This window comes from Podarcis cretensis (assembly GCF_951804945.1).
Source record: "Podarcis cretensis genome assembly, chromosome: 10".
Lineage (NCBI taxonomy): Eukaryota > Metazoa > Chordata > Lepidosauria > Squamata > Lacertidae > Podarcis > Podarcis cretensis.
In genome coordinates, this window is record NC_137179.1 from 51423331 (window position 1) to 51439150 (window position 15820).

A 15820-nucleotide genomic window follows, 5' to 3' on the forward strand; every position below is an offset into this window, starting at 1 on the left:
TCACATAGCATGTCCATGGCTACAGCCTGCCCCCCAAAAATCACGCTGTTGCCTGGGGCTGCAATGGTGCAAAAACGTGGTTACAAAACATGGATCCACATGGATCCTCAGGATCTTTGCATTGGGTCAGCCCAAATTCACCATCAGAGCACATAGCATGTCCATGGCTACAGCCTGCCCCCAAAAAATCACGCACCCACTGTTGCCTGGGGCTGCAATGGTGCAAAAACGTGGTTAAAAAGCATGGATCTACATGGATCCTCAGGATCTTTGCATTGGGTCCAAATTCACCATCAGAGCACATAGCATGTCCATGGCTACAGCCTGCCCCCCCAAAATCACGCACCCACTGTTGCCTGGGGCTGCAATGGTGCAAAAACGTGGTTACAAAACATGGATCCACAGGGATTCTCAGGATTTTTGCATTGGGTCACCCCAAATTCACCATCAGATCACATGTCTGTGGCCACAGCATGAAGCACAAAAATGATACATCCACTGTTTCATTCAGAATGTTTTTTCCCTTGTTTTCCTCCTCTAAAAACGATGTGCGTGTTATGGTCAGGTGCGTGTTATAGAGCGAAAAATACGGTATATCTGGAATGAACTTAGAAGCAAACCAAATCCCTCTACCAATGCAGTTTCTTACAACTAATTTCTTCAGATAAGCAATAAAACCTATTAAATGTTTGTCAGATTGTTAAATTTCAATACTGCACTAATCTGAACATCAGAAGACAGTTTATAATATAAAAATACCAAATACATAACATTAACAAACAAAAACAATACTCCCTACAGTTTAACAGGCCATGTTTACAAACGAAATGATGCTTAATGTCACTTCAGGGTAATTCTAATTAATTCATACCTCTCATACAATTTCAACGTAAATGTCAAAAATCTGTAACATTCTAACAAAAATACATGGGGAAAAAATCAGGAATCAAAGGTAGCTGGGGAAAATGTTTATACACCAAGAAAGACCACAACATTCTACAGATGTGGAAGCAATAGAAAACTTTTACCATTTTTTTTAGATTGAAGTAATTAGGAAGGCAGATGAAATCAGAAATCAGAAATTCGAATTTGAACGCTACTGTTATTCTACTGGGAAACCTAAGAGAGAAGACTTTAAAAAGAAAGAACTATGGTGATAGAAAGAATATACTGCTCACAAGAATTTCAAGAACCATATTGTAAGGAAAGCAGTGTTTAATGTCTGGACAAAATATAAAGACTTATTAGAAAATAAGACCCCGAGGTGGCTATCACCTATGGAAGCTAAAGCAGTGAAAAGACCCAACATGGAGGTCAAATGGCCAAAGTATTGGGAAATATTAGAAAGAGATGGAGATAACTGGAGATTGCAGAGTATGGAGAAACTAAAAGACAAAGTGCGAGATTGGCTACATTATGCTCAGATTAAAGAGGCTTTTAAATTGGACAAAAAGTTAGGATTCCAGGTGGAAAAATCGAAATTGGAAACAGAACTGTTAGAACCTAAGACTAAATTACTTTCAAGAATGTATAACTTGTTGCTGAGGTGGAATACACAGGATGAAACGGTTAAATCAGCTATGATAAAGTGGGCACAGGACATTGGGTATAATATCATGTTTGCTGACTGGGAAAAGTTATGGACCACCGGTATGAAGTTTACGGCATGTAATGCCTTGAAAGAAAATATTATGAAAATGATATATAGGTGGTACATGACCCCAGTCAAGCTAGCAAAAATATATCACTTGTCAGATAATAAGTGTTGGAAATGTAAGGAAACTGAAGGAACATTCTTTCACCTCTGGTGGACTTGCCCTAAGGTTAAGGCCTTCTGGGAAATGATATATAATGAGCTGAAAAAGGTATTTAAGTACACCTTTCCCAAGAAACCAGAGGCCTTCCTTTTGGGCATTGTCGGCCAGAAGGTGTTAAAGAATGATCGAACATTATTTATGTATGCAACAACAGCAGCAAGGATACTCGTTGCTAAGTATTGGAAAACTCAAGATTTGCCCACGCTGGAAGAATGGCAGATGCAACTGATGGACTACATGGAGCTTGCAGAAATGACCGGCAGAATCCGAGACCTGGGAGAGGAAGCCGTGGAAGAGGACTGGAAGAAATTCAAGGACTATCTACAAAAAAGTTGTAAACTGTATGAGTGCTAAGAAGGATGAGAGATTTGAAAATAACAGGGCCCATAAAGTTAGTAGATAAGATTATGAGAATGAGTGAATTTTATGAGAAAAACAAATTTTGAATGAATATTGTGTTAAAGTTAGGTATGTAAGACCTAGATAAAAGTATTCAAAGTTAGGGACAAAACATTGGAAATGTGCACAACAAGAATTGAAACAAGGTGGTAAGTTGCTTGTTAAAGTTTTATAATTTGGAACACAAGAGTGGGAGATGTGAGGAAGTCTAAAAGATGAAGAAAAGATGGGTATTACAAGATGTTAAATCTTATGTTTGTTCTTTTTTCTGTCTATTATCTGTTTATTCTGTCTTTTCTCTACTGTATTAACAAAACTTTTAATAAAAAAATTTATAAAAAAAGAAAGAAAGAATATACTGCTGGCAGCATAAGTTTATTAATTATCTGCATAGTAAAACAATATACAAATACTGGTAAAGCTGTTGTGGAGATACTAAAATTGGACACAGAATGAAAAATATTGCTATTACTTTAGAAATCAAAGAGCAGTTTTTATTTAAACACCAATAATTGTTCATATTCTCTAGAATATGTATAATAAATGTTTTTGTTTCTTCTTTTGAGTAAATAGTTCATTTCTTTTTCTGTTTTTTTAAAGCATGATCATGAGCAATGGATGTTTGTTGTACGGAATATTCTTCTTATTTTAAATATATATGATATTGATGCATTTTAGTAAAATTATGATCAATATATTTCTTCCTTAATTTTTCAGCAATCCTAACAGCATCCATTTCAACATGGGGCTCACAGGCAGCCACTTCTACCTACCCTCTAGTTATAAAGCACTGTAGACACACACACATTGATGCAGATACTTATATTAAAACTGACAGAACAGAATTGCCCCTCTGTCAGTCAACCACTGCCCTCCACAGGTTGAAGTCTGAACTACAAGAAGAAGAAGAAGAGTTTGGATTTGATATCCCGCCTTTCACTCCCCTTCAGGAGTCTCAAAGCGGCTAACATTCTCCTTTCCCTTCCTCCCCCACAACAAACACTCTGTGAGGTGAGTGGGGCTGAGAGACTTCAAAGAAGTGTGACTAGCCCAATGTCGCCCAGCAGCTGCATGTGGAGGAGCAGGGAAGCGAACCCGGTTCCCCAGATTACATGACTACCGCTCTTAACCACTACACCACACTGGCTCTCCACACTTGGAAGATCTGCAGATAAAAATAGCATGCCACACTCACTGAAATCTCTTGGCAAGCTATGAAAACAAAGTGAAGTTTTATCTACGCACAGATTTGATCGAAGCTGTGGCCCTCACACGGTTGTTCAGGCTGCACTTCCTGCCCAATGGCCATGAGCCACTCTGCCAAGTGCTTTGCTGAAATCAAGATAAATTACATCCACAGCACTCCAATAATCCACTCAGCTAGGAACCCAATAAAATAAAAGACGTCCTGGCAGGACTTATTCTTAACAAATTCATGCTGCCATCAACTAATCACTACACTGGGATCAAAATGCTTACAAACTGATTTATAATTTATTCTAGTATCTCTGGACTTGGAAGTCAATGGTTAGTTACGCATTGTCAAAGATGTCTCAAGGACAATAGACAGCAGTCCCGAGAGTACATCTGCACGTTCCACTAGAATAATAGAACTGTAGAGTCGGAAAGGACCCTGTGGAGCATTCAGCATAACCCTCTGCAATGCAGGGGTATGTAGTCGTCCCATATGGGGATCGAACCTGCAACTCTGGTATTATCAGTACCACGCTCTAAGCAACTGGGAATCCTAGAACTTGAACTCATTTAAGGCAGATAGGTAGGTATTACCTGACCAACCTTGAACTACAGCCCTGATTTCTCACCAGTTCACACCGGCTTATAGGAGATCCCCCTTTCTCTTTGTACCTGTTAAGATTTCATCATCCTTTCAATCTGCTGTGAAAATTATCAGAGATCGCAAAGAAAGGAATATACGATAACAACAAGAAGAGAAAGAAATAAAGGACTATCTGGATTGAACTGGATAGAACTGTCTAATTAAAGCAGTAATATAAGTGATGTTTGGACTCGTTCGGAGTTTTGGACTCGTGCGGAGCTTGATGTATGGGTACCCCCAACAAAATTTAAAATTTGGCTGTATAATTTGGAACTAATGTGATTTGGATAATGTGATGTGATTGGCCTGTTAATAAAAATTATTTTTTTAAAAAAAGATTTCATCATCCTTACACAAGAGCAGCTTGCTGGATCAGGCCAATGGCCCATCTAGTCCAGCATCCACTTCTCAAGAATGGCCAACCAGATGCCTGGGGGAAGCCTGAAAGCACTCCTGTGGCTTCCAGCAATGGATATAATGCCATTCCAACAATATCCAACTACCGTTTCCTTCCCCTCCCTTTGAACATACCTCTAAAACCCATTCTAATGCTTTTACCAACTCTTGCAGCCATAGCTGGCATGCACAGCTTTCAAAATCAAGGTTCCAGGCAGCATAAGAGCTTATGCATCCATAGGTCCTAGAGCCCGATGAATTAGGTGACACGGTAGGTAGGTATTTTACCATGCCATGGCACCCAGGCCATATTGCACCACACGGGGGAGGGGGCGGTGTTGAATCTTATCTGGTCCTCCCCATCATCCGCTATGCAGAGTCCAATCAAGTACAGTAGCAACAGGAGCAATACAGTTATTTCGCCTGTCAGATTAAAAGTTTCCATCCTATCCAAACAAACATTGGATTCAGGTGCCGGAAAGCTCTGTGGCTAGGAAGCAAATATCAAAAATAGCTCCCACTACTGATGCATGGCACACCAACAATCAAAATAATAATAAAAAATACTATCAAAGACACAGAAACATGGGTACAATTCAAGGTATTTAGCGGTAAAGACATTTCAAGAACTTATAGCTTCATTGAAGAACAGTATGAACACTACCACCCTTACTTTAAAGTGCCAATGAGATAGATAGATAATAGATAGATAGATAGATAGATAGATAGATGATAGATAGAGAGATAGAGAGATAGATATATTTGTAGACCTTGCATTCAAATTGCTAGGCACAAATTGATCTTTAATATCAACAAAATAATTCTAAAAAATTCAGAAGTGTATGCAATTAAAACACAATTATTTTATGTTAAAAACACAGTTACCTATAATCAGGCTGACGACTAGCAGGATGGTCGTCCCTTTGCCATCTATATCCAGGTTCATCCTATAAAAGTGAAATTGTACAATGCAAAATTGAGTATAATGCAAGATACAGTTTGAAGAATTAAAACTTCATCAGTCTTCTACCTTATCTTAAACACACTCCACATAGTAGTAGGGCTCTCAATTTCACCACACCTCTCACAAATATTTGGAGCAGTTCTTTGCTGAGAATCTTTCTCAACAATATATAAAACACTACAGGTCTTCCACAGACACTGAAGTTACTAAGTATTATGAAACCAAAAATATTTCCCCCAAAGGGGCAAGGAGCAGAATGCACCGATCAAATGTTAAATCCAGAGATTAGATCTTAATTTGCATGTTGCTGATGAGCTTGTTTCATTAGGCACACAGAGTGATAGACTGATGAGACCGAGACAATACTTCTACAACAATAATAGCCATCCTCCAAACAAGGTGCCCTGGAACTATGAAAATCCATTATAGAAACGAGCAAAAATGAGGCTAGATTTGATGCACCATTTAAAAGGTAACCTAGTGTGTTACATTTTAGGAAATAGAATCAAAGCATTGTGGTTGCTTTCCTATTGTGATTACATAACAAGTTTCATGGTGGTTGAGGTGCAAATTCAGGTATCATTTCTTTGAGCCGGTTAATTTAAGATAGAAGCCCAAAAAACCCATCAGGAACATGCAATTTCCAGCTGTGTGCCATGAGGGGCAAAAACATAACTTACCATTCTGTGTGGTGGTCCACTTCTTCTTTCATGGGCAAAGCCGCGGCCGTCTCCGTAATCTCTATAGCCAACAGGAGCATGACTATATTCATATCTACTGTAGCTTCCTTCCCCAGGCCTCTCTGGAAGTGGTGGTTTCTTGTTTGCAAAGTTGACTTCTCGAGTATAGTCTTCCTAAAAAAGTGAAATGGTGTTTTATTTCTAAGCCACTTCAGGGGAGTGAGAGCCCACACAAGGCAACTCACAGGGATTTCCACTTTTTCTCCTCCTCCTCACGCACGTACACACACACACACACACACACACACACACACCTGATCAGGATAAAGAGTAGTTATGCCAAAATAGCCCAGTTTCTTCCACCATTCTATTAAGATTTTACCACTACTTAATTTACAGTTGCCTTCCCATATTTAGGGCAATGTCTAATTATATCTATCTGCTTGCACAACGGAAATCCACTGGGAAAATAAGACTTCCAGTGTCACCTCTTCCCCCTTCTGCCTTCCCAGTACCACCCAAAATCTACTCTAGAGGGGTGAAGGACTCTCCAGAGCGGAGCGGATTTTGAGGGCACGGCGGACGTTGTGGGCAGATTTAGGAGAACCTCGCTGCTCACATGATACAGGAACTCACACCCTGAGATCTAAAATTACACACTTCTTCCATTATGTTTCCTTTTCAATAATTCAAAGTTACTATATACTTGTTCTGTTTGTTTGTTTAGTTTACTGCCCTTCCTCCGAAGATAAATGAGAACACAAAATAGATAATAAAACAAAATCAAATCAAATCAATTACCACCACAAACACATTTAAAAGACCACAGAATGTTAATCAGCCAAAGGCCTGGTTATACAGAAATGTTTTCGCTTGGTGCCTAAAGATATGTAATGAAGGCACCAGGCGAGTCTCCCTGGGGAGAGGATTCCACAAACAGGGAGCCACCACAGGAAAGGCTCATTCTCGTGTTGCCACCCTCCAGACCTTGCATGGGGGAAGCACACAAAGAAGGACTTCAGATGATGATTGCAAGGTTTGAGTTGGTTCATATAGTGAGAGGCAGTCCTGCAGTTCTGATACACTAAAGGTTTTATAAGTCAAAACCAGCACTTTGAATTGGGCCCGGAAACCGACTGGCAGCCAGTGCAGTGGAGCCAGGTTCAGTATAATATGTTCCAACTGACTTGCCCCAATTAGCAGCCTGGTCACCAAATTCTGCACCAGCTGAAGTTTCCGAACAGTCTTAAGAGGCAGCCCTATATATAACACATTGCAGTAATCTAATCTAAAGGTTACAAGAGCACAGACCACAGAAGTTAAAGTTATTCCTGCCCAGATAGGGGTGCAGATGGCTCACCAGCTGAAGCTGATGGAAGACACTTCAACCTTTGGAATTGTTTTTCTAAAAGAAGTGCAAAATTCGGCAAACTAATAAAATATGTTGGGTTGGATCCAGAATTGTGCTCAGCGAAATTATGCTGACAGTAGAGGAAGCAGGCAGAGAGAAAACTATCACAAATTTGTTTCCCCTCTGCAAATTCCTGAAAACCTGCTCTCTTGAACACTGTGCAAAGTAGGCTAATACATGAAAATGCTCTCCCCATCTTTCATTCAGAGGTGAGCATCTGCTTGATTCCAATTCCCTCTGCAAACTGAAGAGCTCTTACAGTTTTCAGAGGAGGAAATCTGGACCCAATCCTTTGGTAATACACATTTTACATTTTTACTGTGAATGATTTTTCTAAGCTTTTCAAAACTAGTATAACTTCTGCCTTAAAGGAAGTTGGGGAATAGAAATCAGAAAACAAATGACATCTAATTTTTATATTGATAGCAAAGATAGATATCCATCCACTATTCTGTGTATGGAAAATATTCAGGATTACATAAAGTTGAACTTAGCAATAATTATGTGCATTTCTTGTACAGTGGAACCTTGGTTCCAGAACGGCTTAGTTGCTGAACAAATCGGCTCCTGAAGTGTTCCGGTTTGTGAATGTTTTTAGGAAGCCGAACGTTCGACACAGCTTCCACTTAAGTGCAGGAACCTCCTGCAGCCAACTGGAAGCCGTGCCTTGGTTTTCGAACAGTTTCGGGAGTCGAATGGACTCCTGGAATGGATTAAGTTCGAGAACCAAGGTACCACTGTATTGGAAACATAAAACCATTTAAAGGACCAAAAGCAGATCTCTCAAAATCACTTAATAATTATTGAAATGCACTGATCCTTAGCTAAAAAATGCTTCTGTAAACTATTACTGTCATCCTAGAGTAACTGTTAGTCAAAGAGCAGTTCTGCCAATTTTTACATCCTACTGCTGCTTAGCTATTAAAACAAAAAAAACTGACTGACTAGATATATGTCGTTCAATCTCATCCAATCTCCAGCCTGTTGAAAATGGGAAGAGCACTCTGACTCCTGTAAAAGGAATTAAGAAGCATCACAAACCAGAAGAAAATTCACCTTTACTTCCTTTGATTTATTTTCCCCTAATGTGTTGCAATTATATAGTCTCCACAAAATTCCCACTCCAGCTACTGCTGATGGGACAGCTTAGGTTTATGTACCCTCCCCTATGTATAAGAAGGAGGGAGAGACTGAAGCCAGAAGCCACTCTTCTAGGTATGGGCCTTTCTACGCTGTTCACCCCTGGCCAAGTGTCACAACATGCAGATATATTGGACGGTTGCAGAGAAACCTTAGTGCCCAGTTCTCCCAGAGTAACACACCTGACAAAGAAGAGTGCTCAAATGGTAGTTACCAGTTTGTCTTGGTAATGACAAACAGTGCCATATGTGAAAGCCAGAAAAAAAGGTGCGCAAAAGTAAAACCATCAAGATTTACCACAAGCCAGCTTAAAAACTTAAAAAGAATGACAACCTAGTTACTAATACCTGGTGTTCTACGCTGTCAAATACTTTCGTCAAACACTGCAAATGAAAAAAATTAGAAAGTTTTCTTTTTAAAAAAACCCATTTGTTATCACTAAGGCTTAAAGGAATTCGTATACAGTATTTAGGATATTTCTATACCACGTTTTCAACAACAGTTCTCAAAATGGGAATTCTGGGAATTGTAATTCTGGGAATTATAACATATAAACAATGATAAAACAGGAAATTGAAGCAACTTGTAAATAACTAAATGATTTGAGAGGCATGGGGAACTGAAATGATAATGTAAGCACCAGGCAAACCTTCCTGTAGATGGAATTACGAAGGCAGGGTGCCACAAACAGGAGGTCTTACATCAGAGGTCAAATGTTCTTGAACACGGAAATCTATAGATGACCTCATGGCATGGACAGATGTCAGAACAGACACTCCTTTGTTCAGCTAGATAAGCCATGTAGGGCATTAAAAAGGAAGAACCACCACTTTGAATTGTCATTGGAAATGGGCTGGGATTTGCTTAACAATGCCCTTTTAAATTTAATTTTAATTTCTTCATAGAAGAAATTCATACTGAACAGTTTTGACATTTTATTCAAGTCTAAGATATAGTATGTCAAAACTGTATCTTGACTAGGGGCAAAACATGGAAATATTCTAAGTTTCCATTGCTGCTCCAATTTCTCTCCCTATAAAGGCCAATTCTGATATTACTTTTTTTCTACACAGATAAATATGTAACTGGGGAGGCAAGTGAGGTCTAAAGGCAGGAGTCTTTGAACCATCCAAATGTTCAAGTCTGCCATATAAAACTGGCAAGGTTCCTAAACCATCACACAGGTGTTTTTTTAATCAGACTTGTATTCTTACCCAACCTTTGCATCTAAGATATTCTATGATTTGCTCCCTTGCGTTACATAGCCATTTTACATTTAAGGCACCAGAGAAAACCAGCTCAGAAATGGACTGCGTAGTACTGAACTATTTCAGAACTCTATTGATCCAATATGAGTTCTGCAGCTATGCTAGGCTGTATTTGTCCTCAGGACAGGACTGGTAAAAGACCTCTGCTTCTGCAAAGGATTTGAGCCTGGGGAGCAAAAATACTCATGAGTCATTTCATGGAAATCAGTGGGATTTACCGGTATTTCTGAATGGACTTGCCAAGGACTGGGATGCAAATGTGATTTTAATTGGCTTTTTGAAGAGCCAATATCTAATCTCTGAATTCTTCAATCCAATATGGGAAACCATGTTTTCAAAGAGAAAGGTAATATTGATTTTGTAAACTGCTTACAGGATTTCAAGTGGTATATAAATTTTGTTAAATAAAAATTGCTTTATGTTTAAGTTTTTACAACTCCCAATAATTCTCTCTCTCTCACACATACACACACACACTCACACACATACATAAATATATATATAAACTTTACAATGTTGCCTTTTACTGTCTCAATTGTAAACTTCTCAGTTCACATCCTGTCTTCCAGGTTACAAACGTATCATTAAAAAAGTTGGGTGTGAAGAAAGATTCACAGACCAGCAAATAGCGGGAGAACCTATGCGCAAAGAACGCATTATTAGGTGGCAGCTTCACTACCATTTGAAAGTCTCACAATGCCCAACACGGGTATTTGGGAATGAACTTAACAAAAACTCTGATCTTTGTAATTTAACAAAATCTAGCCAATTTTTTAGCACTTTGCCCCCAAAACAATTCATTTGTGCCTACTCTTAACATCCACCGAAAGGTAGACTGAGGTAGAGAAGGTAAAGTATTCCCCACTGATCCAATACAGTCCAATAAAGGACATTTTACCTAAAACCTAGCGTCCCCGTGTGGTACCCTCAGTCACCTCCTTTGGCGCCTTTCTTTCTTTCTATGGTGGGGGATTGGCTGCCTCCTGTTTTTGATGGCAAGTTGTGAGAAGTAAAAGTTTAAATAAATATTTTGTGGTGCTCGCGACAGTTTCTAAGACTTCCAAATGTGTCCCTGAGCCCTAAAAGGGGGCTCCTGCATTAAATTAACCCATGACTACTGAATTTCCAAATATCTTGGAAAAATTTACACTGAACCGCCATCAAGATTCCTATTCCAATTTTCATAACATCTTTCTATATAACCCTGCTTGAGTTTGACTCACATCCCCTGGTTACATGTTCGGTGTCTTTAATAGAAATCCTCAGTGCATAGTCCAAGATAAAAGATTTGGGAAAAGGAATCGATAAAGACAAAGAACTATGAGCAGGAAATACGTAATGCAGATTAATGGAACTATACTTACATCAGGACGTGGAGGAAGCCGCTCTCGCGGAAGTCTATCATAATCATATCGTTCATCAGACCACACATCATCTCTTCTGTATGCCACTAAAGATAAAGATTTTATTACCTAAAGTCAAAACTTGGGTGATGGTACAAGTACCTGAATACGTCTTCTACTTTTCATGATACATTGTCATATACTGGGAAAACCCAAGATTCTAATACACCAAGTTGACACTTATTTATCTGGAAGTGTCAACTGATTTCAATAAAACTTTCCCAATGCCATTAGCATTTTTTTAATCATTTGCCTGTAGATATTCAACAGTATACCTCAAGGATTCTTTTTTGACATGATTTGGTGGTGCAGAATTTTAAGACAATTTATATATTTGAAATATGCCAATTTTTCATTTTACACATAATTAACTCAAAGCTTCTTTGGCCTGGTTTGCATAGCACAATAAATTATAGCTTAAAACAAATTATGATTTAATGTGAATGAGCAGAGTGCTAGTCTATGCTCCTCAAAAGTTCTCACACAGCTCCTCTCCTGCTGCTGCTATAGATGAAAACAAGCCAGATTCTGGCTGGGGGGTTACTTCCCCTAAGAAGCTAGACTTTGGTTAGTTTCCTCCTTGGTGCAGCAGTGGCAAGGACACAAGCTTAAGACTTGTTGAACTCCACTAAAAGTGTCATGAGGCAAAGAGGGAGCTTGTAAAACTAAAGCCTGCTCACATACTAGAATACTAAAGCATGGTCTGCTATTTGCACAAGCCGTAATTTTCTCATTTACGACATAAATGCAAACTAGGATTTGTCAAAGGTGTGAAAGATGAGGGCAAACAATTATCTGTGCCTTGGAGAACTGATAATAATCGTTGGGGCATATCCGCATTTTCCTGCAATGTGACTAATCAGTATGCTCTCATGGAACAAGTGGGCCGGTTTTAATTTATAGATAGCTAAATTAAATTGGGCTCACCAAATGTAACTAGAAAAGTTGACACGCCACAACCTCCGTATTTAAATTATTACCTGCTATTCAGTCTAGGGGAGATAAACTCCAAGGGTCAAATAACTTCACCTGTTTTAAAAGTGTTATTATACACTACACAAGGCTTGTTCATTTTCTCTGCAATGACTCAATTACCTTTTACTAAATTTACCTTTACCTTTTGATAAGCTGTCAGTAGGCTTTAAACCCACTCTTAAGCTGTCCTGTAGAACTACTGTTGTACCTGTTGTATGCATTCTTGTAGTAAAACACTGAATCAAAGCTCACTGACTGAACTTGCAGCCTTGTGGCTAGTCCAAATCTAGCTGTATTGTCCAGGTTGGCACTACCATATGGGAAAAGAGAGAAGACGGCATGAAAAAGCCAAACAATTATTTAGGTTTGTTCATTATTATGGCTTATCTCATCTTAATTTCAATGCTTACAGTGAAATTCTAATATTACATTTCCAATTGTGTTCACTGCTCTTCTATTTCAGCACACATAGGTGATTTAAATAATTTCAGAACATCGTACAGGCAATTCCCCACTTGTGCATGTTTCCGCTGACACACATGTGAAAAGGGAACAGGGAGAGCAGAACAGAGGAATCCTAGTTTGCAATGTCCCAGTGATGCATGCCTAGAACAGAACCCCCATGCAAGTGGGACATTGCCCTGTAATTACATAGGTTTTATTCAAAGCACCTGTGAGAAGAGTTCTCAATCCCTGCTAAAGAAAGGCAAGAGGAAGTCAGTTTTCACTCACTTATCTTTTAAACCAAAGGCTTTCTCCCAAGGGCTTGGGGTCTTCTGAAACATGTGGGTGGTTCACAAGAGAGGCAGAACTGGTTAAATTTACCTCCTTTCTGTGAGTAGATGCCCCAACTGGATCATAGGCCCTTGAATTCACAGAAGGACTTCTTCCTTCCATGGATTCACCTTCGTTTGAATCCAGCCACATAAACTTTTTGACCTGGTGCGCATAATAATTTATGTAATAATTAAAGCACATCTGACCAAATACTACATACATCTGACATGTAAGATGACTGATCGGGTAAATAGATATTATATTCGCTTGAAAATTCTAAGTGACCTATTGTGTCATTATATTTACTAAGGTTGTTACATATTTTACACAGAAGAGCAGTATTTAATGCATTTTTTGATGGCTAATACATCAATTCAGTTAACAGATGAGAGCACACATGTTTATGTTTGGGTATGATTTAATTTTACTTAACACATTTTTAAGAGGCCGTGGGTTGAATCCAATGCTATCTGTATGCGAGTAGAATGGATTTCCATTGACATAACAGAACCTCCCCTTCCTCTTCTCCCCTGCACCCGCAGAATCTGTCCAGGATGGTCCCCACCTCTTCACTTAACATTGGCAGAATTTTAAAAAATCTGAAACGCACCACAATTATAGCTTTTATTTTTTAAAAAAACAAAAAACCTTTTTGCCCACTGTGTAAAATAAAGAGCTTTGTTATCAGAACTAATTTTAGTTCAACAGACATAGCATTTGAAATCACTTACTTTTGTTCTTTCTTCAACAATGTTTTAAATCCCAATAAATTCGTTCCTGTGTATTTTAAAAACAAATGTAAAGGGGGAATGAATCTATCTCAATTAAAAGCAAAAAAACATTAAGTTGGGGCCAAAGAACTATGAACATGAAGACAGTTGTGCAAGGGGACTCTTCCACTCTCACTTACCTTCTCCAGTACTTCTGAAAATCTGCTACTGACAGTCAGGAGACAGAACCCTCCAGTACCAGTAAGGATACCTTTTCTAATATGGTGCCTGCTTCAGCACATATACCAGCACCTATATACCATTTAGAACCATGATTGGGTTCTAAAATCTGTACAAGCCAAAAAACAATTTCATTTCCAGAATTCCTCAAAAGTAATTCTGTACGGTCATCTATCTCTTGGAGTCAAGTTTCCAGGAATTTGAGGAGCTGCTGATGGGGGTGGGTGGACAATAACACTGATTACCCCATGCAGGAAAAGAAGACATCTGAGGAGCAGAGCCCTTTGGTCAGTAGTATTACTCCCCTAATAGTAACATGACACATATAAAAATGAGATGGTTGTGTCGAGAAAAGCTCCAAGAGAATAGGCTCATACAAGGGCGAGGAGGCTGAGGTATGCAGGAAAAGGGCGAGGAGGCTGAGGTATGCAGGTATGTGTGTCTCACGCACACAAAGCGGAAGCCAAAGGCTGGAAGCCAGTATGCTGGCTCCATGAAGCAGAGTATCATGAGAAGTTAATGCATGCATGTTCATCTATTTTACCTCTGGTTCCTGATCTGTGTGTGGATTCCCTTAGTTAGATGGGGCAAGGGCTTGTGGATGGTCCACATTTATTATCCAACACAAACAAGAAATTGTGTTTAATTTACAACAAGCGTGTTCAGTTTGCAGCAAGGCAGAAAAGGAGGGTGGCGGCAACTGGAAGCAACTTGGGCTCTGTTAAGAGTAACGCAGCTCTCCCCTCTTCCACTTCTTGTTGTCGTATGCAAGGCACGTTTCATGTATTTTTGCTGGAAACCCAGCCAGATGGGCGGCTTATAAATTTAAAAAAAATCATTACTATTATTGCAACTCTGCACAGACGCGACTGCAACAGAAGTTCACCGGGTGGAACATTTCTCAACCCTTCGACGTCTCATCGAAATTTCTAGGCAGCGGGTTCCTGTTAAAGAGACCCAGGAACGGAATCAGCAGCAAAGGAACTCAACGTCCAGCCGGCGTGTTTTTCAAAGACGTGCTGCTAGTAGACGTGTAGTACTGCGCCCCTGACACCACGTCTGAGTGAGGGACGCGTGAATCCCCTCGCCCAAAGGCGGCTCCCGAAGTGCCACGTTGCCGCAAGAGGAAATCCCATTCCCCTCAGCGGGGCTTCCTTCCCAGGACACGTGCACAGGGCTGCGGCCGACTGGCTCAAGGGGAACTGGCCCTTGTCTCCTGAGGCGCCCTTAGCCCCGCCGGGCCAACGGACCGGGCGAAAACCGAAGGCATCATCCAGGAGGAGAAGTGAGCTCCGAGGGATCCCCAAGCGCCGGGCAATGCCGTTCTGCGCGTGCGCCTCCCAAAAGAGGAGGCCGGCCATGGGAAATTGGGAGGGGGGCTCTTTTTTTTCTCTCCCGCCTACCCCCCACCCACCCTCTATAATCCCTTGTACCGTACCAACCAACTCACCCGCCGCCAGTCAACACCGCCACAACATGGAGCTTGTCCTTAAGTCACTTCCGGCGCGTTAGGTGACGTCACCGGAAACGCGCGTCCATTGCGCGTCCCTCCGACGCCCGTCCCAAACCGAGAAGTTTACCATAGAGAGCCCTGCCAATAGACCTCCCGCAATAGAGCTTTGCAAAGAGGAGCGGCCATAGAGTTGCGGGAAAGGAGCGGCTTCCTCGCATAGGGCGGCGTTCAAAGGGGACCCGGAAACGAGGGTCCTTTAAAACGAATAGACTTGGGGTGGCCGAGTTTGTCCGCTCCGCCGCCCCCCCCCGCGCCGATACCCTAACGGAGTCTCGTGCTTATTACGTCAT

The 15820-nt window shown here is 40.4% G+C and overlaps 1 protein-coding gene across 16 annotated transcripts in view; it reads right to left on the minus strand.

Annotated features, from left to right (window-relative positions):
• The window catches only part of PPHLN1 (periphilin 1), a 30181-nt gene extending 14576 nt beyond the window's left edge, over positions 1-15605 (minus strand). For 2 of the 16 annotated variants that reach the window (XM_079994346.1, XM_079994341.1), the window contains exons 1-6: positions 14860-14961; positions 13799-13844; positions 12433-12600; positions 11277-11362; positions 6094-6267; positions 5335-5396 (exon numbers count right to left, since the gene is read on the minus strand). In XM_079994346.1, the coding sequence (XP_079850472.1) occupies positions 5335-5396; positions 6094-6267; positions 11277-11362; positions 12433-12511 (401 nt within the window). In that variant the 5' untranslated portion in view covers positions 12512-12600; positions 13799-13844; positions 14860-14961. Of the gene's footprint in view, positions 1-5334; positions 5397-6093; positions 6268-8449; positions 8516-8991; positions 9028-11276; positions 11363-12432; positions 12601-13798; positions 13845-14859; positions 14962-15455 lie in introns of those variants that run through there. The other 14 variants (XM_079994340.1, XM_079994350.1, XM_079994347.1 and 11 more) reach the window with 14 other exon arrangements.
• Between the last annotated feature and the right edge of the window lie 215 nt (positions 15606-15820).